The sequence below is a fragment of the Tupaia chinensis genome, unplaced genomic scaffold (genome assembly GCF_000334495.1).
Source record: "Tupaia chinensis unplaced genomic scaffold, TupChi_1.0 Scaffold000561_1, whole genome shotgun sequence".
Lineage (NCBI taxonomy): Eukaryota > Metazoa > Chordata > Mammalia > Scandentia > Tupaiidae > Tupaia > Tupaia belangeri.
Window position 1 is genome coordinate 4,098,098 of NW_006160074.1, and position 25,399 is coordinate 4,123,496.

At 46.9% G+C, this 25,399-nt stretch overlaps 3 protein-coding genes across 6 annotated transcripts in view; 2 read left to right on the plus strand and 1 right to left on the minus strand.

Annotated features, from left to right (window-relative positions):
• The first annotated feature begins 579 nt into the window (after window positions 1–579).
• Window positions 580–11,376, plus strand: PTPMT1 (protein tyrosine phosphatase mitochondrial 1). The gene is made up of 4 exons (XM_006157849.3): window positions 580–837; window positions 932–1,012; window positions 7,107–7,298; window positions 11,096–11,376. Exons 1-4 carry the CDS (start codon window positions 595–597, stop codon window positions 11,288–11,290), a joined length of 711 nt encoding a protein of 236 aa, XP_006157911.1. The 5' UTR covers window positions 580–594; the 3' UTR covers window positions 11,291–11,376.
• A 666-nt stretch (window positions 11,377–12,042) lies between these two features.
• Window positions 12,043–23,694, minus strand: KBTBD4 (kelch repeat and BTB domain containing 4). Of its 4 annotated transcripts, none has more exons than XM_006157829.2 (4): window positions 23,456–23,694; window positions 21,933–22,550; window positions 15,350–15,456; window positions 12,043–13,619 (listed from the first exon to the last, which is right to left on the minus strand). In XM_006157829.2, exons 1-4 carry the CDS (start codon window positions 23,472–23,474, stop codon window positions 12,759–12,761), a joined length of 1,605 nt encoding a protein of 534 aa, XP_006157891.1. In that variant the 5' UTR covers window positions 23,475–23,694; the 3' UTR covers window positions 12,043–12,758. The 4 variants fall into 4 exon arrangements, with proteins under 4 accessions (XP_006157891.1, XP_006157892.1, XP_027631231.1 ...); XM_006157830.2 differs by having other exon boundaries at window positions 23,351–23,694; XM_027775430.1 differs by having other exon boundaries at window positions 21,933–22,620; window positions 23,351–23,694.
• NDUFS3 (NADH:ubiquinone oxidoreductase core subunit S3) overlaps window positions 23,560–25,399 on the plus strand; it is an 8,516-nt gene continuing 6,676 nt past the window's right edge. Inside the window, exons 1-2 of the mRNA XM_006157827.3 lie at window positions 23,560–23,677; window positions 23,775–23,840. Of these exons, the coding sequence (XP_006157889.1) occupies window positions 23,614–23,677; window positions 23,775–23,840 (130 nt within the window). The 5' untranslated portion in view covers window positions 23,560–23,613. The remainder of the gene's footprint in view (window positions 23,678–23,774; window positions 23,841–25,399) is intronic.

The following is a 25,399-nucleotide window of genomic DNA, read 5'->3' on the forward strand; positions in this document are numbered from 1 at the left end:
CCTCTCTGGTGAAAATGAAGGCAAATAAAGTTAAATAATTCCCCCCCCCCAAAAAAAATTAAAAAAATAATCACCTTTACAACTGGTTCCTCTCTTCACGTTGTGGGTTTTATATTTCAGTTTTTCATAATATTTGTACTTAATCACATGTAAATATAGCGTTTTCCTGTTTTTGCATGCTATGTACACTGCTATGTGGGCAGGAAGGGAAGCCATGCTCGAGCTGGGGAAGGGCATCCACCCAGGTCTCCACCCTCCACCAGCCAGCTCCCACTCTCACCTGCAGGATGACCCTACTACAGCCTCTGGGCTCTTTTCCACTCCCGGGGTCACACTGCCGCCTGGGGTCACTGCCGTCCCCCTCCCGCCCCCACAGGGGGTAGGAGAGTGTCCCCTCCTCTCTCGCCGGGGTCACAGTTCCACACGCAGGGGTCATGCCCCCCACCTGGGGTCACCCCACCCCACCCCCGCGGTGTCGCACGAGGCCGGCTCTCCGGCCTCCGCCCAGGGCGCACTGGCCCTCGCCGGCCTCCCAGCCTCCCGCCCGGCGTCCCTGGTCCCTCCCCCGAGGTCGGCGGCCCCTCCTCCAGAGCCATGGTGCCGGCCCCAGGGGCTCCCGGCCGTCCCCTCGGCTCCCTGGGGTCGGGGCCCGGGGTCTCGGCGTCCGGAGAGCCGGCGCCGCCTTCGCGGGAGGCGCGGGCGGGCTCGCCGCGCTCGCCCCCCGCGCCCCCCCCCGCCCGCGGGAAGATGCCGGGCCGGGTGCACCGCGCCTGGTACCACCGCATCGACCCCACGGTGCTGCTGGGCGCGCTGCCGCTGCGGAACATGACGCGCCAGGTGAGCCGGGCCGCGGCCTCCTGCCCCGGCGGAGCCTCCTGCCCCGGCGCAGCCGCCCGCCCGCGCCCGCTCAGCCCCCTCTTGGCCGCGGCAGCTGGTGCAGGACGAGAACGTGCGCGGGGTGATCACCATGAACGAGGAGTACGAGACGAGGTTCCTGTGCAACTCCTCGCAGGTGAGCGGCTCCGGCCGCGGGGGGACCTGGGCCCGGGCGGCCCCCCCTCGCCGCCGCCCTGCCTGGGAGAGCTGGAGAGGCTGCGGGAGGGGACCGAGGCCCGCAGGGGCGTCCCGGGCGTTGGCGCCGCGGGAGGACCTGGCCCTCGAAGCTCCCATGGCCGCGCCGTGAGAGGCGTTTAGAAGTGCGGTTGGCAGTCCGAGTTCTCCCGAGTGCACAATGAATGCGGACTCTCGGCAACTGCAGTCCTACCCAAGTCGAAAAGCGGCTTTTCTGTGAGCGCCGATTTCATTCACTGGCCCGCAGGGGCGTCCCGGGCGTTGGCGCCGCGGGAGGACCTGGCCCTCGAAGCTCCCATGGCCGCGCCGTGAGAGGCGTTTAGAAGTGCGGTTGGCAGTCCGAGTTCTCCCGAGTGCACAATGAATGCGGACTCTCGGCAACTGCAGTCCTACCCAAGTCGAAAAGCGGCTTTTCTGTGAGCGCCGATTTCATTCACTAATTCATTCCACGCTCCCTGAGCACTAAGTATGAGTCAGGCGCTCTAACGATGCATTGGAGGGGCCAGCAGGTGGCGTCGTAGGTAGGGCACTGGACACTCCCCCATGGCCGACTTCAGATCAAGTCCTGGACCTGGCAGCTTGTTTTCTCACTTTCCATCTCTCTCTCTCTCTCTCTCTCTCTCTCTCTCTCTCTTTAAATTTAAAAAAAAAAAAAACAGGGGACCAGCAGTTAGCGTGGTAATTAGGTCGCTGGACACTCCCACATGGCCGACTGGGTTTCAAGTCCTGAATCTGGTGGCTTGCTTTCTCACTTCCTGTCTCTCTCACTCTCACCCTCTATCTATCTCTGGTCAAATTAAAAAATAAATGAATAAATAAAATAAAATAATTATTTTTAAAAGGTTCTAAAAAATGAATACATAAAAGTTAAATTTTAAAAAATAACTATGAGTTGGAAAATTACAAAGGGTTCACTTGACTTAGGTTTGGATTTTTGGGGGGGGATGGTCAGGTTGAGTGTGCTCAACAGAGAGAGACAAAGAGACCGAGAGAGATGGAGAGAGAAAAAGCACTACCATGAGGAATGGTCACACTGTAATCCCTTCTGCACCTCTCCATCCTTTCCAGACTTTGGGGGCGCATGAACTCACGCCTTGCTCTGGTACTCCAACATAGGATGGGCCATGTCAGATCCAGCTGCCTTTAACCACCAGGCCACAGAGCCAGCCTTGGAATTTATTTTTTAAAAATAACTATTTATTTATTTAATTCCATTTGTTATTATTATTATTTTTTATTTGACCAGACAGAGACAGAAAGAAAGGGAAAGTGAGAGAGCAAGTCGCCAGGCCTCAGAATTGAACCGTGGTCTGCCATGTGGGAATCCAGCACTTTTAACCACCACGCCACCTACCGCCCCCACCTTGGAATTTATTTTATTGACCCATTTCTTTTTTTTTTTAAGAGATTTCTTGCTATAGGGCACATGCACTTGAAGAGACAGAGACAGAAAGCAAGAAATCACCCACCCCTCAGCGGGGGTGGACACGCTACAATCTCTTCTCCTCTCGAGATTTTAGGCACACGTGCACATGAGTATATGAGTTTTTTTTTTTTTTATAAAAATTTTTTAATTATGGGTAGCGTAATGGCTATGTCGCTGGACTCCCAAGTAGTCGACTGCAGTTTGAGTGCCGGATCTGGTGTCTTAAACTCACACCAGGCACATGTATGTGTGTGCCCAGGATCCCAAGAGGAGAATGGAGGAGAAGGGATTGTGGCGTGGCCATCCCCCCTACGGGGTTAATTCTCACTTTCTGTCTCTCTGTCTCTTTCTGGCGAGCGTATGCACCCTATAGCAAAAAATCCTCTCCAAAAAAATTTAAAAAGAATTATTTAATTTTATTTATTCATTCCATTTATGTTAATTTGACCAGAGAGAGACACACAGAGAAAGAGAGAGGGGAAGTGAGAAAGTAAGCCACCAGGTCCAGGATTCGAACTGTGGTCAGTCGTGTGGAAGCATCCAGTGCCTTAACCACCATGCCACCTGCTGGTACCAAGTACATGAGTTTTAAGGCATCGAGTCTGGGCCTCGAACCATGGTCAACTACATGGGAGTCCAGCAACATAACCGTTATGCCATCTGCTGGTCTCCATTTACCCATTTCTTCCATGAGCAAAAGAAACAGAGAGACAACACCCCAGCAGGTTACAACCCTGTGCTGCAGTTCACCCCTAGCCTCAACCAGCCCTGGATCATGGGAACATGTAAACATGCCCAACACACTCAGTGAAGTCTCTAGATGCAAACGCAGAACCTTCTGATTAGGGGAATTTTTATTCATATTTGAGGTTACGATGGGATGCTAAAGTACTGTTTACAGCGAAGTTCAAGCTTAAAACATAATTCTTTTTTTAGAGAGATTTTTCCTATAGGGTCCCAAACATAATTTTCATTAAATGTGAATGCTTGTTTGAGAACCTTCCACACAGTTAATAGATGATGTTACCCTGGGACCAGCAAATGGCGTAATGGTTACATCGTGCGAGTCCCACATTCTACAGATCGAGTCCCATACCCAGCAGCTTCAAACTCACACCAAGTGCATTTACATGCGTGCCCAAAATCCTAAGAGAATGGAGGAGAAGGGACTGAGGTGTGGTTATCCCCCCAGAGGATAATTTATCGCTTCTCTCTGTCTCTCTGTGAGTGCTGGAGCCCTAGAGCATAAATCTCTCAAAAAAAATAAGAGATGTTGCCTTATCTCAGATTTGAAGGTGTTAGCACTCAAAAATTATTGTCCTTATTTAGTGTACTCACATAGCCTGAGGATACTAACCCATATTTTTGAAATTTTAGAAATATTTGTTACTTGCACTTGAAATACCTTGGGCCAGTACGTGGCATGGGAGTTTAGATACTGGCTCTCACATGACCAACTGCGTGATTCTAGTCCCAGGTCTGGTGGCTTGAAAATCAGGCCGAGTGCGTGCACATGGGTTCCTAACCCCAACAGGCTGGAGAAATAAAGGAGAAGGGACTGCAGGGTGACTATACCCATTTGGGGACCTTTTTCTCTCTCTTTCTCTGACAGATGTATGTACTCTCAGGCAATTAAAAAATACACACACACACACACACACACACACACGTGTGTATATTTATTATCCAAGAGTACTTCAAGGTGACTTTATTATTTGGCAAGGGGAGAGAAAGGCAGAGATAGGTTTTTTGTTTTCGTTTTTGCCATAGGGCACATGTGCTCAAAGGAGACAGATAAAGTGAGAAATGACCTCCACGGGAATGGCCACACTGCAGTCCCTTATCCTTTGTTCTCCTCTTGAGATTTCAGGCATACATGCATACGCACACGTGCCCAGCATGATTTTCAAGCCACCAGGTTCAGGACTCAAACCTTAGCCAGCCATGTGGGAGTCCAGCACCTTAACTATCTTGTCACTTGCTGGCCCCAGCAATGCTTTTTAAGACTTTAAATCTTGAGGCCAGCAGGTGACATGGAGGTTAAAGCACTGGACACTCCCACATGGCTGACCACAGTTCAAGTCTCAGACCTGGTGGGGTGCTTCTCACTTTTCTTTTGTGTATCTGTCTTTCCCTGGTCAAATGAAAATAAATGCATGAATGAATAAATAAATCTTAAAAAAAAATACTTTTTTTTATTTTTAAAATTTATTTATTCACTTATTTATTTTGATGAGAGAGAGAGAAAGAGAGAAAGCAAGCCACCAGGTCCATGACTCAGACCGTGGTCGGCCATGTGGGAGTGTCCAGCGCCTCAACTACCACGCCACCTGCTGGTTCTCCCCCCACCAAGAAATAAAAAGACGACTTTAAATCTTCAACATATGGCATCATTGGGAAAGTCAGGGTATTTTTCTATGCAAAATGTGTTGTGACTTTTCTGATGACCCAATGTTTCCAACTCAGCAGCAAGTCTTTTCTATTATTTTTTTTTAATAAGCATAAACCTCCCACTTGGAGGCAACTGTACTGAAAATATTCTTTTTTTTTTTTTTTTTTGAGAGGTTTTAGCTATAGGGTGCTCGCCAGACAGAGACAGAAAGCGAGAAATCACCCCCAGGGGGGATGCTCACGCCACAATCCCTTCTGCTCCATTCTCCTCTCGGGATCCTGGACACGCACGCACACGGGCCCGGCGTGAGTTTAAGCCACTGTGTCCGGGACCTGAACTGTGGTCGACTACATTGGAGTCCTCCAGCGACATAGCCATTACGCTAACTCCTGGTCCCTCCGGAAATATTATTTTAAAATTACTTTATTTATTTATTTCAATTTGACCAGAGAGGGATAGAGTGAGAGAGAGAGAGGGAAAGTGAGAAAGCAGATCACCAGGTCTAGCACTTGAGCTGTGATTGGTCATGTGGGAGTCCAGCGCCCTTAAACACCACACCACCTACTGGCTCCAACAGCATGTCTGTTTAATGAAAGACCAACCATGTAGGTAAACCTTTGTTTTAAAAAAAATTTTTTTTTGGAGAGGTTTTTGCTATAGGGCGTGTGCGCTCACCAGAAAGAGAGAAACAGAGAGACAAAAAGCAAGAAATCACTCCCCAGCGGGGATGGCCATGCCACAATCCCTTCTCCTCCATTCTCCTCTCAGGATCTTGGGCACACACGCACACGTTCCTGTCTTTGAGTTTAAGCCATGGTCCGGGACTCAAACCATGGTCGATTACGTGGGAGTCCAATGACATAGCCATTACACCATCTGCTGGTCTCTAAAAAAATTATTTTTAATAATTATTTTATTTACTTTATATATTTATTTATTTATTCATTCATTCATTTATTTTAACTTGACCAGAGAGACATACAGAGAGTAAGAGAGAGAGAGAAGGATGGAAAGTGAAAGTGAGAAAGCAAACCACCAGGTTTGGGATTCGAACCATGATCAGCCATGTGGGCTTGTCTAGTCCTTTAACAACCACGCCACCTGCTGGTCCCCAACATATTTATTTATTTTAATTTGACCAGAGAGGTAGAGAGAGAAAATGAGAAAGCAAACTGCCAGGTCCAGGACTCAAACTGTGGTCAGCCATGTAGGAGTCCAGCACCCATAATCACCACACCACCCGCTGGCCCCCGAAAATACAAATTTTTTTTTAATTTGCCAAAGAGAGAGACTAGAGACCAGCAGATGATGTAGTGGTTATGTCACTGGCTCCCACATGGCTAACAGTGGTTTGAGTCCTGGACCCGGGGGCTTGAAACTCACACCGGGTGCATGTATGCATGTGCCCAAAATTCCAAGAGAAGAACAGAGGAGAAGGAACTGTGATGTGAGCTCCCCAGGTGGTGATTTCTCATTTTCCCTCTCACTGTCTCTGTCTCTCTTTTTCTCCAGCAAGCGCATGTGCCCTAAGGCAAAAACCTCTTAAAAAAAAAAAAATCAGAGAAACAGAAAAACAGACACAGATGGGGCGAGACAGAAAGCTCCCCCAAAGGAGCATGGTCACACCATAGTCCCTTCTCCATTTCTCCGCCATCAGGATTTTGGGTATGGATGCACAAATGCCTCTGCTTTTCCAGCCAGGGCCATGATTTGAACCATACAGTCAGCCATGTGGGATCTGGCTTTTATTTTTTTTTTAGAGGTTTTCACTATAGGGTGTGTGCACTCACCAGACAGAAAGAGACATAGAGACAGAAAGCGAGAAATCACCCCCCAGGGGGGATGGTCACACTGCAATCCCTTCTCCTCCATTCTCCTCTCGGGATCTTGGGCACACACGCACACACGCCCGGTGTGAGTTCTAAGCCACCGGGTCTGGGACACGAAACACTGTCGACTACGTGGGAGTCCAGCGACATAGCCATTACACTAACTGCTGGTTCCCTGGGATCTGGCTTCTTTAACCACGAGGCCACAGGGGTCCCCCTGAAAGGCATTTGTGTAAGAAGTTTCCTTTTAGAAAACAGGGAACAGTATATTCACATTGTAGAAAACCCTGTCGCTTCCTTGTTACTTTGCTGCTTTGAGAAGCCATCTTCATACCACCATTGTCACCCATTTTCTCCTTCTTTCTCATACTGGCGGACCTGTCTGCAGGAGTGGGAGAGAGTAGGCGTGGAGCAGCTGCGGCTCAGCACAGTCGACATGACCGGGATCCCCACCTTGGCTAACCTCCAGAAAGGGGTCCAGTTTGCTCTCAAGTACCAGGCGCTGGGCCAGTGTGTCTACGTGCATTGCAAGGCTGGGCGCTCCAGGAGTGCCACAATGGTGGCAGCCTATCTGATTCAGGTAGGAGAGGTCTTTGTGAACTGGCCCAGGTATACATTTCCAGCACTTCAGTAGTGTCGTCTACTGGCGGAGCTGTGCTGGAAAGAGCCTCCTGCCCAATTTTGGGCTGCTGGGACATGCTGTGGTAGGTATCAGAAAAAGCACCAGAGCTTCATGGACGAGCAGATCTCTGGCTCTGCCTCCTGCCAGCTAGGACAGGCAAAAGTGGCTTTTCCACGGATGCTGTTTCCTCAAACATGTTTCTGAAGCTTAAATGAGAAAGCATGTTAAGTGCTGGCCTACAACAGGCAGGCAAAAACTGGGGCTGCAAAGGACGTTCGGCCCTAGAAAAAAGCTAAAATACTTGTTTATAAACAGCAGGTGAGGAGCTGGCAGGTGGCATGATGGTTAAGGGCGCTGGACTCCCACATGGCCAACCACAGTTTCAGTTCTAAACCTGACAGCTTGCTTTCTCTCCCTCCCTCTCTCTTATATTCCTCTCTGATCAAATTAAAATAAATCAATAAATGGATAAAGTTAAATAAAAATAATTTAAAAAAAAATTATTTTAAATAAATAAATAAATAAATGGCAGGCGAAGGGATCTACCGTAGATAACAGTGCTGATCCCCTTCCAGCTCTAGAGTGCTCAGGTTTCTGTAGTTTTTCAGAATACAGCTCTGGACATGACTGTCTAGAAATAGAATTTTTTGGGAACCAGCAGTTAGCGTAATGGCTATGTCACTGGACTCCCACGTAGTCGACCGCGGTTCACGTCCCGGAGCCGGTGGCTTAAAACTCACGCTGGGCGCGTGTGCGTGCGTGCCCAGGATCCCAGGAGGAGAAAGGAGGAGAAGGGATTGTGGTGTGACCATCCTTCCTGGGGGATGATTTCTCGCTTTCTGTCTCTCTGTCTCTCTCTGTCTGTCTGGCAAGCACACGCGCCCTATAGCAAAAACCTCTCAAAAAAAAAAAAAAGGAAAGAAAAAAGAAATAGAATTTTTTCTTATCAATTTGTTGATTGGAGGTGAGATGTTTTAAAAAGCAGAGACTCTGTAGTCCTTCATCATTCCCTGTGGTCTTGCATCCTCTTTGCAGGACTCATTTTTGTTACCTGTCTGACTCCTACAGAGTTTTTTTTTTTTTCTTTTTTCTTTCAAGTTTTGCTATACGGTATATGTGCTTGCCAGAGAGGAACAGAGGGAGTGGGGGAGAAATCACCCCCAGGGGAGTGACTGTGACACCACAATCCTTTCTTCTTCAGTCTCCTCTACAGATTTCAGTCACACACGCACGCATGGCCAGCGTAATTTTCAAGCTTCCAAGTCCAGGACTTGAATAGTGCAGTTGGCCAAATGGGGTCCCACTGACTTAACCTCCGCATGACCCACTGGTCCCCAGGGCATGGTTTTAATAGTTTAACAGGGTCTTCAGAAGCATTTTCTGGGTGAAGTGAGAATTGAACCAATAAGCCAGAAATCTGTATTTTCTTGGTTCTGTTGAGTTCTAAACCAACGAGTACTCATGTTGGGCAAAGATAACTCTCCTACTTAACTTTACTTTTTTTTTTTTTTTTTTGAGAGGATTTTGCTATAGGGCTCATGCACTCACCAGAAAGACAGAGAGACAGAAAGTGAGAAATCAACCCCTGGGGGGATGGCCATGCCGCAATCCCCTCCTCCATTCTCCTCTTGGGATCTTGGGCACGCACGCACGTACACGTGACCGGCGTGAGTTTAAGCCACTAGGTCCGGGACCCAAACCACGGTAGACTACATGGGAGTCCAGTGACAGCCATTACGCCATACTGGTCCCCTACTTAACTTTAAATTTTAGACATGCTCTTGTCAGGCAGTCACTTAGTACAGTTGTTAAGGGAGCGAGATCCCACGTGGCTGACCAAGGTTAGAGTCCTGGCCCTGGAGGCTTGAGAAACATACTGTGTGTGTGTGTGTGTGTGTGTGTGTGTGTGTGTGTGGTGTGAATGCATCCCATTTGGGAGGTGCTTTCTCTCTCCCTTGCAGGCACACTGTTTTTTTTTGTTTTGTTTTTGTTTTTTTTTTTAATTTTGCCAGAGGACACGTGTACTGGGGGAGGGAAAAAGCACCATGAGAAATGGTCACACCACAATTCACACCACAATCCCTTTTCCATTTATCCCTCCTTTCAAGATTTTGGGCCTGTATGCATACATGCCCTACATGTTTTTTCAAGCTGCTGGGTCTAGGGCTCACACTGTGCAGTTGGCCACGTGGGATCCACCAGGCCATGGGCTGGTCCCAGAGCATAGTGTTCGTTTGTTTTTTTTTTTTTTTTCTGGCACTTTGTCAGAGGTTACATGCTCCTGCTGGAGACAGAGAGAAGGAAAGCCAGAAAGCACTCTCCTTCAGGGGGGAATGGCCACTTTGCAATTCCTTCTCCACCTCTCCCTCCTCTTGGGATCCTGGGGGTACCCACATGCACATGGGGTGTTTCCCAAGCTGCCAGGTCTGGAATTTGAAACTCATGGTTGGTCACGTGGGATCCAGCTGGCCCAGAACATGTTTTTTTCTTTTATTGTTTTTAGATTTTTGCCATAGTGTGAGTGCGCTTGCTGGAGAGAGGGAAAGTAAGAAATTGCCCCCCGGTAGGGGGACTAGCCATGCTGTAATCTCTCCATTCTCTCAGGATTTTTAGACACACACATATGCAGCCAGCATGTTTTTCAAGTTGCTGGGTCCATAACTCAAACCACATAGTCAGCCATGTGGGATCCAGCCCTTAATCACCACGCCACCTGCTAGCCCAGAGTTTTGTGGGTTTTTTTGTTTTTTGTTTTTTAAGATTTATCTATTTAATTCCACTTGTTACCATTATTTTTGTTATTATTTTTAATTTGACCAGCCAGAGACAGAGAGCGAGAAAGGGAAAGTGAGAAAAGTAAACAGCCAGGTCTGAGACTTGAACCATGGCCAGTCATGTGAGAGTCTAGTGCCTTTAACAACCACCCCACCTGCTGACCCCACATTTTCTTTTTTGGGGGAGAGGTTTTTGCTGTAGGGTGCATGTGCTTGTCAGAAAGACAGAGAGAGAGAGACAGAAAGCAAGAAATCACCCCCCAGGGGGGATGGCCACGCAGCAGTCCCTTCTCCTCCATTCTCCTCTTGGGATCTTAGGCACACACACGTGCCCAGTGTGAGTTTAAACCACTGGGACTTGAACTGCAGTCAGCTACATGGCAGTCCAGCAACGTAGCCATAATGCCAACTGCTGGACCCATGACTTTTTTTTTGGAGAGGTTTTTCACTATAGGGCGCGTGCGCTCGCCAGAAAGACAGAGAGAGACATAGAGACAGAAAGCGAGAAATCACCCCCCAGGAGGGATGGTCACGCCGCAATCCCTTCTCCTCCATTCTCCTCTCAGGATCTTGGGCACACAGGCACACGCGCCCGGCGTGAGATTTAAGCCACCGGGTCCGGGACGTGAACCACGGTCGACTACGTGGGAATCCAGTGACATAGCCATTATGCTAACTGCTGGTTCCCGACCCCATGACATTTTTTAAAAGTTATTTTATTTAACTTTATTTTAATTTTGACCAGAGAGGGACAGAGTGGAAAGTGAGAAAGCAAGCCTCCAGGTCTGGGACTTGAACCGTGCGTGGTTGGCCATGTGGGAGTCCAGCCCCCTTAACCACCATGCCACCTGCCGGCCCCACCCAGAGCATGGGTTTAATGCTCACCAAAATGGAAGTTTTTGAAAAATGAAATTCTGGGAGTTGTTCAACACCTTAACATCTGCTCCTTATTTTTGCTGGTTTCCCAACCCTGTACTTCAGGTGCATAACTGGACTCCAGAGGAGGCTGTCAGAGCCATCACCAAGATCCGGTCACACATCCATATCAGACCCAGCCAGCTGCAAGTTCTCAAAGAGTTCCACAAGGTTACTGTAGGGGCAGCAAAGGATGAGACTTCCAACACACAAACGCATGAAGTACGTGGATTAGAGAAAACGCCGGATGACTCTGCCTGATACAGAATAAAAAACTTTTAACAGGACAAAGGGGCTTCCGCCCTGACTTGACATAACAGAAATGCGCTAAATAATGGATAACTATGCTTCCTTTGTCTTTTTTCATTCTCCTGAAATGATAGTGTTGAATGGCTAGAAAGGAAGTGATTTAGCATGGCTTAGATTCATGGGAAGTGGGATAGGGATTGGGGTATCTTATTTTTTTGAATAGGGTCAAAGAAAAAATATCCTTTTCCTTTTTTTTTTGAGAGGTTTTTGCTATAGGGCATGTGCACTCACCAGAAAGGCAGAGAGAGACAGAAAGCAAGAAATCGCTCCCCAGGGGGAATGGCCACACTGCAATCCCTTCTCCATTCTCTTCTGGGGATCTTGGGCACACACGCACATGCGCCTGGTGTGAGTTTAAGCCACCGGGTCCGGGACTTGAACCGTGGTCGACTACATGGCAGTCCAGCAACATAGCCATTATGCCAACTGTTGGTCCCCGAAATATTTTCAACAAAACTATTACGTCCAAAATACTGTGCCTAATGATAGTTAAAGCATTTAACACTAGAGAAAGGAAGGACAAACACTCGGCCTTGTCTCTGCCACTGCTAGAAGCCAGTTTCCCTGACCTGTGAGGCTCCCCATGCACTTGTGTGATCCTGTGGGGAAGGAAGTCTGGGAGGTGATGGGGGTTGCTCCCGACTTACTGACAGAATGTGTAGCTGTGGAATTAGCTCCCCTTCAGAATTCAACACAGACACAGATGCCTTCAAAACCTTTTATTTGTATGAATAGTTCTTAGCTCTTGACTTAGAGCTTTTAAAAGAGCAGAAACCTTATATACTTGAATTTCAAAAAAGTTTCTGCTATTAATCAGAAATTATCCTTTCTACTTTCTGGCTTACCCCTTAGAATAAACCAAAAATAAAAACCAAGGTTATATATTTCCCAACAGATAGATGAGAAAATAATAGAAGGAACATGTGGATTCTAAAGTTGACTCTTGCTGGTGAAGTATACCCTCAGCTTAGCCCATTTTTCTAACTAAAGCCTGAGGGGAAACTCTCAACCCCTAATTCTTTGTGAATAAGTTAAAAACTAGCCACTCTGCAGGCTACAGAAACAAAGGACCGGCATCCTTCCTTCTGCCCTGGGACCAGGCTGCTGCTATTTAATGGTGATCTGGCGAAGAAGGTAGGCTGTGCCCTGGGTCTGAGCAAAGGCCTGCCCTAAGCAGTCTGCAGTGAGCCCAGAATTACGGGGATGGCAGAGAACAGACTGGCCGGCTAAGCAGCAACAGTCTATAAAGCCCAGAACTAAACACCCCCAAGGACCCAGGGAAGGGCTGAGGTGATGCCTTTCTGATATGTGCCAAGAGTAACACGTTATTCTGAATTAGGGTCCAGGGGACTTCGAGTTTGGATGAAAAGGTACTGGAAAAGGGAGGGCAGACAATCGGCTGCTCTCCCGATGGCCAGCCTCAGGCCAGTACAAACTGCAGATTGGTAAGCAGCACCTTAATGCCTCTTGTGACAGTTACGGCTGAAGTGGCAGGGTCAAGCTTGTAGGTGTTGGCATCCCCCTTTTTATATCGGTCCCGGAACACATAGATGCTCCCATTACAGCTGGCGATCTTCCAGAGGGATGGGGCAGAGCTCCAGGCCTCGGGAAGGCAAAGCCGGGTGAAACTGTCTAGCAGGGGATTGTAGCACACCAGGGAGTCCCCTTCAGCCACGATGAACACCAAATCCTTATGTACAGCTGCGTGCATGCGGCCTGCAAAGGGCAGCACGTAGGGCTTCACGTGGCACTTGTCTGTCTCTGTGTCAAAGCACTGGATGAGTCGGGAGGGTTTGGTAAAGAAGTCCAGATCATTCTCCTCCCCCCCTAGTAAGTAGATGATCCCGTTGAGGTTGGCACCAGCAGCCCCTGACACAGCCACCTCTAGCTGGGTTGTCTCTGTCCACACATTATCACCTACCCGGTAATAGATGACTGCGTTGGAGAGGGTATCTTGCAGTGTCTTGCCGCCCAGTGAATAGATGGCATCTTTCCCGGGCACAGACACCAGAGTGTGCTGGAGCCGGTCCCGGGGCAAAGGTGCACACCACTCCCAGTCAACAGTGGCGTTGTTGCACTTCCACATCCGCCGTGGGATGGACCCTCCCACCACGTACAAGTCTCCACCATGCTTGCAGGCTGCGGTGATCTGGTGGCACAAGCTGTTCTGGCCACTTACAGTGATGGAGTCATCTTCTGCACAGTGCAAGGACACAGCCAGCGAGTGAGTGCGAGATGATTCTTTCCCGATCAGGTAAATGTGCACATTCTCCCCAATTTCCTATTGGCGAAATTAAAGTGGTAAGTGACATCAAACTGCGGCTACAGCTCTGCTGACACACACATTCTTAAGGCTCTGGAACCACACTCGGATCCGTTCCCCTCTAGGTACTGTGTGCCACCCCAACTCTCTGCTGACCGTTTCCTTAGACATTTTATACTAGAACACAGGATCTGTTGCACTTATCCTTAAAGCTTTTTTTTAAAAATCAACATAAACGGGTGCTTTAGATGAAAGGTATTTAGGATTGTTAACTCAGTGAAAGTAGTTCTCTCAAGGAGCTTTAAGGCTCACAGGTTTCTGGTTCACAAACATAGTTCTCCCAAATGCGTATCAATTTGATGCCAGAGATAGTCAACAAAGACAAGGCCTACTGCTGAATGGACGGCATGGAGATTATGGCATCCCAACTCTATTATTTATTTTTTTAGATTTACTTAATTTTATTTTTTAAAGACTTATTTTATTTAACTCTATTTATTTATTTACTGATTTATTTATTTACACTTGACCAGGGAGGAACAGAGTGAGAGAGTGAGAGAGTAAGGGAAAGTGAAAATGCAAGCCTCCAGGTCTGGGGGAGGTCCAGCACCTAAACCGCCATGCCACCCACAGGCTCCTGGTATCCCACTCTTTTTTAAAAAAAAATTTTGGGGACCAGCAGTTGGCGTAGTGGCTATGTCGCTTGACTCCCATGTAGCTGACTAGAATTTGAGTCCTGGACCCAGTGGCTTAAACTCACGCTGGGCACGTGTACGTGCGTGCCCAAGATTCCAAGAAGAGCATGAAGAAGCGATTGCAGCATGGCCATCCCCTGTGGGGGGTAATTTCTTGCTTTCTGTCTTTCTAGAGAGTGCATGCACCCTATAGCAAAAACCTCTCCAAAAACATTTTTTTTATTATTTATTTTTTATTTATTCATTCATTTATATTATAATATGACCAGGGAGAGACAGAAGGTGAGAGTGAGAGAGAGAGGAAGTGAGAAAGCAAGCCACCAGATTCAGGACTCGAACCCTGGTCGGCCATGTGGGAATGTCCAGCGCCTTAACCACCACACCACCTGCTGGTCCCAATTTCTTTTTTAAAGAATTTTTTATGGGTGGGGCTAGCACTTAGCATAATGGCTATGTTGCTGGACTCCCATGTAGTTGGCTGTGGTCCAAGTCCCGGACCCGGTGGATTAAACTCACGCTGGGTGCATGTGCATGTGTGCCCAAGATCCCGAGAGGAGAATGGAGAAAAAGGGATTGCGGCATGGTCATCCACCCTGGGAGGTGATTTCTTGCTTGCTTTCTTTTTCTCTCTGGGGAACACACATGTCCTATAGAAAAAAATCTCTCTTAAAAAAAAAAAAAAAGTATAAAAAATAATTATTTATGGGGGCCAGCAGGTTGCAAAGTGGTTAAGGACGCTGGACTCCCACATGGCCGACTGTGGTTCGAGTCCCAGACCTGGTGGCTTGCTTTCTCACTTCCCATCTCTTATTCTATCCATCTCTGGTTAAATTAAAAATAAATAAGTGAATATTAAACATTTCTTTTTAAAAATTATTTATGGAATTGTATTTATCACTGTCATTATTTTTAATCTGACCAGAGAGGGAAAGTGAGAAAGCAAGCCACCAGGTCTGCAACTTGAACCATTGTTGGCCCCATGGGAGTCCAATGCCTTAACCACCACACCTGCTGGCCCCACTTGTCTCCCAACTCTTAAGACATGTGCCTTACCTTCAAGCTTGTCTTCAGTGACTCTGCCAGAGCTTCTCTTTCTTCTTTATTAAAATTGATCCAGGCTTCTATTGCCTCTGTTGGGTTCTGGGAACACGGAACTCCATCTGTGAGAAACAGAATGAAGGCATGGTCGATGACAATCTTCAAGGAAAATTTAGAGCAAGGCACTTTAAAACATGAACTGCTTTTTTTTTTAAGAGGTTTTTCCTACAGGGCGCGTGCGCTCGCCAGAAAGACAGAGAGAGACAGAGAGCTAGAAAGCAAGAAATCACCCCCCAGGGGGGATGGCCACGCCGCAATCCCTTCTCCTCCATTCTCCTCTCGGGATCTTGGGCACACACGCACACATTTGCGCCTGGTGTGAGTTTAAACCACCGGGTCCGAGACTTGAACCGCGGTCCACTATGTGGGAGTCCAGTGACACAGTCATTACGCTAACTGCTGGTCCCAACATGAACCTCTTTATGAGACTACTGTGTGTGCGCGCACACAAAACAGCGTTGTTTTTTTTTTTTAAAAACAAAATGGACATCCTGATATGTTTCTATTTGCCATAAGAACAACTTATTAGGTTGCAGAACTCACCTAAAGTGTGGTTATTCCTCACCTGAAGGCCAGAATTTCTTTTTTTGGAGAGGTTTTTGCTATAGGGTGAGCGCACACATCAGAAAGAGACAGACAGAGAGACAGAAAGTGAGAAATCACTCCCCCGGGGGAATGGCCATGCCACTATCCCTTCTCCTTTTGGAATCTTGGGCACGCACATACATGCGCCCGGTATGAGTTTAAGCCACCGGATCCGAGACTCGAATTGCTGTCAACTACATGGGAGTCCAGCGACATAGCCAATGTATCAACTGCTGGTTCCGTGGGCTAGAATTGTTAACTAAATTTGATCCATTACTTGACAAAGTTTCTTTTTCTTTTTTGAATATTTAATTTTTTTTTTTTTTTTTTTTTTTGCTATAAGGCATATATGCTCACCAGACGGAGACAGACAGACAGAAAGTAAGAAAGTAAATCACCACGTCTGAGACTCAAACCATGGTCAGTTTTGTGGGAGTCCAGTGCCTTAACTACTATGCCACTATACCACCTGCTGGTCTCCTACAAAGTTTCCTACGTTAAGTACCTTTTCTTTCTTTCTTTCTTTTTTAACTCTTACACAATCATTTATTTCTTCGACTTCGTGGTGTTACTGAAATGCTGACCATATTTCCTGAGTCCCTGTTTACTTCATCCCTGAATTTCTCCAAAGTCATTACATGTCCATCATCTTTTAAAACTACATCTTCCTTGGGGGCCAGTGGGTGGTGTGGTGGTTAAGATGCTGGACATTCCTACATGGCCAACCATGGTTCAAGTCCTGGACCTGGTGGCTTGCTTTCTCACTTACCCCCAATCTGGTCAAATTAAAATAAATGAATGAGGGCCAGTGGGTAGCATGGTGGTCATGGGTGCTGGCTCTCACATGGCTGACTGTAGTTCAAATCCCAGACCTGGCAGCTTGCTTTCTCACTTACCCCCAATCTGGTCAAATTAAAATAAATGAATAAATAAAATAAAATAATTATTGGGGGTCAGCAGTTGGCATGATGATGGTTAAAGGCATTGGATTTCCACATGGCTAATTGCAGTTTGAGTCCCAGACCTGGCAGCTTGCTTTCTCACTTCTCTCCCTCTCTTGCTCTGGTCAAATGAAAATCAACAAATAGCCACCTGGATCCGGAACTTCAGCTGTCAAATAGTGCTTCCAGAGACTTAAAATGAAGATTTTCTGCTGAGATTTCTTCCTCACTTATTTCTAGTGGGTAGTATTGCCTGTCTCTTTGCCTCCATTTCTCTCTGTCTCTGTGTCTCCCTGAGGCTAATTTTTCCTTTTTTCATTTTTTTTTCTTTTTTTTTTTGGAGAGGTTTTTGATATAGGGTGTGAATTCGCCAGAAAGACAGAGAGAGACAGAAAGTGAAAAATCACTCCCCCAGGGGGGATGGCCATGCCACAATCCCTTCTCCATTCTCATCTCAGGATCTTGGGCGTGTGAGTTTAGGACACCGGGACTGGGACTCAAACCAAGGTCAATTACATGGGAGTCCAGTGACATAGCCATTACTCCAACTGCTGGTCCTTAATTTTTTTTTTTTAAGATCAAGTATCTTTATTGTGTTATTGAGTGCCTCTCTCCTTCTGTTTAAGAAAGGTACAAACCCAGGCCCATCTCCACATGGACCCTGAACTTCAGCTGTGAAAGCACCACACGGTTTTTAATTTTTGCATTTTAATATTAAAATCTATAGTTTCTTAGTATCCTTCTTTTATTATTTTATATTTTCTTCTTTCCTTTAATTTTTTTCTTTTTTTTATCTTTACTCCTTGGCTTCTCAGCCTCTACTCACTAAGTGTCTAGCCAGGTCCAAGTAAACAGAATCTATATATCTGAATACAGTTAGGGTCAGAATATTCCTCTATTCCCACTGATTCTGATGCACAAAGAGTGAGAACGAAACAGAAGAGAAATTGCAGATCACCTCCTCCTGCATGCCTCTGAACACAGACTAAACTTCAAGAATTAGAAGAAATGCACCATCGATCTAATGACTAGAAATCACCACAGGGTCACAAGAAGTATGGAAAAACAAGAAAATACCTCTACTCCAAGGAAAAATAACTCCTCTTCATCCTCAGACAGTATGATGAAATACATGGAAATGTTGTCTGATAAAGAATTTAGGATTTTCATGGTGACAAAGCTCACAGAGATAAAAGAGAAGAGAGACAACGAACTGCTGAAGAGGCAGGGGAAGGGAGCTGATGAGCTTCAGGAGGTGAGGAAATTCTTGCAAGATCTAAAAGAGGAATTATACACTTTAAAAAAGAATCAAGGGACCAGCAGTTAGTGTAATGGCTATGTCACTGGACTCCCACGTAGTCGACCGCGGTTCGTGTCCCAGACCCGGTGGCTTAAAACTCACGCTGGGCGCGTGTGCGTGCATACCCAAGATCCCAGGAGGAGAAGGGATTGTGGCGCGGCCATTCCCCTTGGGGAGTGATTTCTCGCTTTCTGTCTCTCTGTCTGTCTCTCTCTGTCTGTGTGGCGAGCACATGCACCCTATATCAAAAAAAAAAAGAATCAAATGGACCTGTTACAGATGAGGGTTATAATACAGGAAGTCAAAACCTCCCTTGAAAGTATTCAAAGCAGACTAGATCACACTGAGAACTGAATCACAGATGTAGAAGATAGAATCACTGGCCTAGAGAAATCCACCACGAAGACTTGAGAAAATTGTCTAAAAACATGAGAATACTATACGAGAAATACTAGATACAATCAAACGTCCAAGCATCCGGATAACTGGTATCCCAAAAGGGGAAGAGACCCATAAGGACACTGACAATCTACTCCATGAAATCCTGGAAGAAAACTTTCCAAACAGAAGCATTCAAAGATCCACTGGACCAGCAGTTAACATAATGGCTATGTCACTGAACTGCCATGTAATCAACCCTCGTTTAAGTCCCAGACCCAGTGGCTTAAACTCACATTGGGCGCGTGTGCATACATGCCCAAGATCCCAAGAGGAGAATGGAGAAGAAGGGATTGTGGCGTAGCCATCCCCCAGACAGACAAGATACTAAGATTGGCAAGAGAGAAACGGCAAGTTACCTACAAAGGATATCCCATCAGGCTGACAGTGGATCTCTCATTGGAAACAATGTGAGTGAGAAAAGAATGGGAAAATATATTCAAAGTGTTAAGGGAAAAGCAATTACAACCAAGGATACTATATCCGACAAGATTATCCTTCATATGGGAAGAAAAGACAAGAACATTCTCAGATAAATAAATCCTGAAAGAATTTACCAACACCAGACCAGATCTCCAAGAAATTCTGCAGGGAGTGCTATACCAGAAAAATTAAATACAGTCACATAGAAATAAGAGTTCAAAAACTAAGAAAACAGCCAACTTAATCCTGGGGACAAGTCTGGAGTTGAGTATTATATCCCAGAATTTAATTGGGAAAAATGAATCATAACAAAAAATAAAGTACATGAGACTGAACTGGTGAAACAGAATTTTATGACTTTTGACTAAAACATTGATTTTTTTTTTTCTAGGCTTTGTTTTCCGATTTTAAGGATTTTTGTCTTGTCTTGAACTACCAATAGGTTCATATACCCACTATTTGAACAGAATCCCAACCTGTTTCCTGGCTTTAAGTTTTAAGCATATTTCCTTAGCATTTCTTTCACTTATTAAAGTTAAATCTGCTTTTCTTGAAATTAAAAAATATAGTAAAAATACATAATTAATGACCACAGTATACTATATAGCATCAGTTAGGTGCTACCTTATAGTGTATTCCTTCTACTCAGAGTTTCAAGCCTTAAGACAGACATGTACTCGTAGATATGTATATATCAGCAGAGCTTGCTATTGAAAGTAGTTCGATTATTTAAGAAATTTTGTGAATCAATAAAATGTGGGGGGAAAAAGGAAAAACAATATATATACAGATTGTGTGCTATATCAGAAACTGAAAGTTTGTAAGGTATAGAAGCTGGGAAGGCAACGGTAGATACTAGAGAAAGTGAAGATAGGGGTAATATGGGGGAAGGGTAATGAAGGGATGAAGAGGGGAACAGGGAAAGAAAAAAAGTAAGTTGAATTGACAGAAAAATGAAAAGCTAATTGCTAATGATAATATATAGAGTAATATCTTTATCTTGACTGATATACATCATATTCATGCTGGAAAAAGCAATGTTGTACACTGTAAAGATGCACGTGATTAAATGTAAATTAAAATAATTATTAAAAAGAAAAAAAAGAAAAGAAATAAAGTTATATAAAATAAATCTTTTTTTTTTTGGGGGGGAGAGGTTTTTACTATAGGGCGCGTGTGCTCGCCAGACAGACAGAAAGACAGAGAGACAGAAAGCGAGAAATCACCCCCCATGGGGGATGGCCACACCACAATCCTTTCTCCTACATTTTCCTCTTGGGATCTTGGGCATGCATGCACACACGCTCAGCGTGAGTTTAAGCCACCAGGTCCGGGACTCGAACTGTGGTCGACTACATGGGAGTCCAGCGACATAGCCATTAAGCAAACTGCTGGTCCCTAAAATAAATCTTTAAAGAAAAAAATTCTCTTGGTTTTTCTAGTGACCTCTACAGAGTACCCATTATATCAGGAGAGCAAAAGCCTAGATAGCTTTTTTTTTTTTTGGAGTGGTTTTTGTCAAAGGGTGTGTGTGCTCGCCAGGAAGACAGAGACAGAACGCAAGAAATCACCCCCCAGGGAGGATGGCCACGCCACAATCCCTTCTCCTCCATTCTCCTCTGGGGATCTTGGGCATGCACGCACACGCGCCCAGTGTGAGTTTAAGCCACCGAGTTCGGGACTCGAACCGCAGTCGACTACATGGGAGTCCAGTGACCCAGCCATTACGTTAACCGCTGGTCCCAGGCTTAGATAGCTTTATAAGTTTATTTTGGGGGCTGGCAGGTGGTATGGTAGTTGAAGTGCTGGACTCCCACATGGCCAATCACAGTTCAAGTCCTAGACCTGGCGTCTTGCTTTCCTACTCTCCCTCTCTCTCTCTTGTCAAACTGAAAAATAATGATAAAACTAAATAGTTTTTTTTTTTTTTAAGTTTGTTTTCTTCACAATAGCATGTGCATGCACATATAAGAGAAAAGCATCCTCTATAAGGGTTTCCTTATGCCACAATCCCTTTCCTTCAGGCCTCCAGCTCTTTAAGATCTTAGGGTGTCCACACATACCCGATGTGTTTCAGGGTCCACCTGCATTTGGCCTTGTGGCTTCTAGCACTACAGTCCGGTACACTACTGACTACACCACTGAGGGCCTTATGTTACTATTGATTCATCATCAGTTTATTTAAGTAACTAGTCTCAAAAGTACAAAAAAGTTCAGGACAGATGAAAACACTCAGGCACAGGAGAGATTAGAGCACAATACGAATAGCCCCTCACTACCTTTTGTGGGTAAGTGCTGCCACTTTTATTTTCCTAGCTTCTTCCTCTGTAAGGGACTCTGTCTACAACAGCAGATACACTGAATATTAACCTCTCTCAGTAGGTCTCTATTGGATTGTTTAAAAAGTCATGATGCAGGGACCAGCAGATCGTATAATGGTTATGTTGCTGGACTCCCACCTAGTCGACTGTGATTGGAGTCCTGGACCTGGTGGCTTAAAACTCATGCCAGGTGTGTGTACGTGCCCAAAATCCTGACAGGAGAATGGAGAAGGGATTATGGCATGGTCATCCCCCCGGGGGCTTGATTTCTCACTATCTCTCTGGTGAGCCCACCCACTCTTACAGCAAAAATCTCTCTTAAAGATGACACAGTTTTGAATAGAAAAGCATGGAAAAAATACTTCATTACTCTCTGAAACCCAATAAATTCCTACCAGAAATAATAATGTCAACTAACACCAGAAAGCTTGAGGGTTCCTTGCTCCTGAACTACAACACCCACTAAACAACATACTCACGCAGTTAGTTACAATGTGTCCCCTCTCTAAACGTCCCCTCTCTAAACTTACCGGAGATGATATCAGTGAGGAGATGGTGGGGCAAGTGCAGAAATTCCTCTGTGCTCTGCAGCTGGGCGAGGTGGGTCTTGGCACAGTGCTTGGCAGCAGTGTAGAGCTCGGGATCACTGTGCCGATCTGCCAGCCACATCACCTGAAGGCAGTTTCCCACTTGCACTGTGCGGGCCAAAAACCGAGAACATTCCTCAAAGAGAGATGTCAGCTGATACATGTCTGACACCTCATAAATTTCCTGCAGCTCATCAGCTCGAAGTTTCACAGTCCCATGGTAGATATAATCAACCAGGAGCTGGAAAACAGACTCGCTGACATCCTGCAGCACAATCACCCGGTTGTGGGCCTCCTTCAGGTTGGAAGTGAACATGGACCGGAAGAAGCAGCTCTGAGCTGAGAGGACCAGCCGGTGGAGCTGAAACTCCCGGCCTTCCACTGAAATGGTGACATCAGCAAAGAGCTCCTCCTCCAGACACAGTTTCATGATGCCCTGAGCCACACGGCCTGAGTGTGAGCGATCTTTGAAAGTGTAGTTCACAAAGTAGTTCTCATCCATGGACGCTCCAGGTTCCTCTGGTGACTCCATGGCAGCCAACTTCTCTCTCTGCCAGCTGTCTGCAAAGCAACACTATTCTGAGTGACTTGGGGAAATCCACAGCCATAGTCTGTGAATCCAACTGTCCAACTTATGGAGGGAAAAGGAAAAAGTAAAGTGGATCAAACTGGCCTTAGCCCTGCCATTCCAGTGATGTCCCTGTACTCTCCCTTAACCAAAGGTGGGTTAACTGTTCTGCAATGACACCCTTCCCCCACTGAAAGCAATCAAAAATCCAACTCTGGGTGTTTTCTTAAAAACAAACAAACAAACAAAAACACAGAATATTTCTTTCTGTGATGTAACAAAAGACTTGGTATCTAGGTCAACCATGAAAACAAGGGGTTGGAGGAAAAAGCCTATCATCTAAAAGCTCTACTAACCAAATAGCTCAGGCATAAAACCATTGGGAACAACAAAACCTGACAAAAAAGGCCCCACGTTGGGTCCAGGTCCCCTCTCACCCCGCGCAAGGAGTCCCGACCCTCCAAGAAGAGGCTTGGGCTGGGACAGGCGCCAGCCCCACATTTGCTCTCTGCTGAGCTTTTCTTCCCAGCTGGCCCTGACGACTTCCCAAGGCTCTGTCGTGGAACTAGAGACAGAGGCCGGCTGTTCCCAATCAGGGCGACTAGAAGGCCCATGGCCCTGTGCAGTGTCCCGGATCCACCTGAAGTCGCTTGGAAACGGTCGTCAGGGCAACCGTTCTCCCGCCCCCACCTCTCCCCAGGCCTGCCCGCCCTCGTCAAAAGCTTGGCCCGGAGAGTGGGGGAGGGGTGTGGAACGCAGACCCCAGAACGCCCGTCCCTTTCCCTCCTCTCACCAGTCGGGTTCCTCGACGTCCTCGCCTTCTTTCCAGATACTGCCTCACCGAGCAAGCGCTACGTTCACCTCAAAGTTTCCCCACCTGCCCGTCTCGCTTTCTCACCTGCGTTCCCTCCTTTCATTCCGGTGCCCGGAACCCGGAACCTCTGCTTCCGGCCTTGTGTCCGCCCGGAAGAAGATCCGCTGCACACTTCCGCTTCCGGTCCGTGCCCTTGGGGCTCCGTGTCCTGTGGGCTCTTCCTCGGTCAGCATCCGGGGAAAATGGCGGCTGCTGCAGCCAGGGTCTGGCTGCGCGGGCTCGTGGGAGCCGCGGCGCTGGCCAGGGGTGAGCAGGGGCAGCCGGGGAGGGCCCGGGCAGGGGGCCAGGGCTGAGAGCTCCTCAGGCTCAGCCCCACCTCTGTGCCTTTTAACTAGCTGTCCAGGGGCCGGGCGACCCTCGGTGCTGCTGCTGCCGGTGAGGAAGGAGAGCGCCGCGGCCGACACGCGCCGTGAGTATGTGCGGGCTGCAGCTACTCCGGACGACCGGCGGGGACCCCTTCATTGCCTTCATCAGATGTTTGTCCTTGCCCTAGGTTGCCCTTCCCTGTGTCCTGCCAGCAAATCTCCTCTTGTCCTTAGAGACCTGACTGCAGTGGTCTTCACTCTGCAGGCAGGATCGAGCCCTCCCTGTGCCCTTAGATCTGTCGTGACCCTGGTTGTCCCTGTCCGTTTCCTTGATCCTCCTTTTCTCAAACTGTCAGCTCTTGGAAAACAGGAAACGTGACTCTGGAGCTTCAGAGGCCTGTAATAATAGTATCTTGGGCTTCAGAGGCCCGTAATAATAGTATCTTGTGTTAAGTGCTTATGGTATGCCAGGCACCTTGCTGAGCATTTTAGTGAATGATCTTATTTAGTCCTCACAACAACCTCATGAAATAAATATAGATTGTCTCTTACTCTGCGTACTATAGATCAGGTCCAGAGGATTGAATTGCCCAGTGTTACAGGCCTAATGAATGGTAAAGAGTTTCTGTCTGCTCCAAAGAAAACACTTCACCATTGCCTTGCAGCCTGTGGTAGTGAATGCTCAGTGGCTTAGGGCTGCATGAATGAGTGTATGGATTCATTAGGTTACTGTCAGCATCGGCAGAGTAGGAGTCAAAAGCCCTGACAATTCCCCTTTTCTGGGCCTCAGTTTTCTCATCAATACCAACCAAAGCAGGTTTCAAACACATAATCTATGAGGGCCCTGTGGTTCTTATCTTGAGAACCTGGCATAACCTAAGTGCCGAGGAGATACAGAGAAGCAGAAGTTCCGATTCCCATCCATAAAGAGCTTCTTGTTTGGTAGGGGAGCTGAGATGATCCTGCTGTAATAGAAATGCAGGCAGTGTATGGGAGCAGCAGATGGCACAGTGGTTATGTTGCTAGACTCCCATGTAGTTGACCGCTGTTCGGTTGGACCCGGCAGCTTTAAACTAATGCGGGCATGTGTGCATGCGTGCCCAAAACCCTGAGGAGAGTGGAGGAGAAGGGGTTGCAATGTGGCCATACCCCCTGGGGGTTGATTTCTCACTTCCTGTCTCTCCAATGAGTGCATACCCTATAACAAAAATTTTCTTTTTAAATAAGAATTATTTTCTCTAACTAAGTTACTTATTTATTCATTTAATTTGACCAGAGAGGGACACAGTGAGAGAAGGAGAGAAAGAGAGAGAAAGTGAGAAAGCAAGCCACCAGGCCTGGGACTCAAACCTCAGTCGGCCATGTGGGAGTCCTTTGTCCTTAACCACACACCACCTACCAGCCCGCCTATAGTAAAAATCTCTCTTTAAAACAAACAGTTGGCATAACTGCTTTGTCGCTGGACTCCCATGTAGTCGACCATAGTTCGAGTCCTGGACCCGGTGGCTTAAACTCACACTGGGTGCATGTGTGTGCATGCCCAAGATCCCAAGAGGAGAATAGAGGAGAAGGGATTGCGGCGTGGCCATCCCCCCTGGGGAGTGATTTCTTGCTTTCTGTCTCTCTGTCTTTCTGGCGAGTGCACACGCCCTATAGCAAAAAA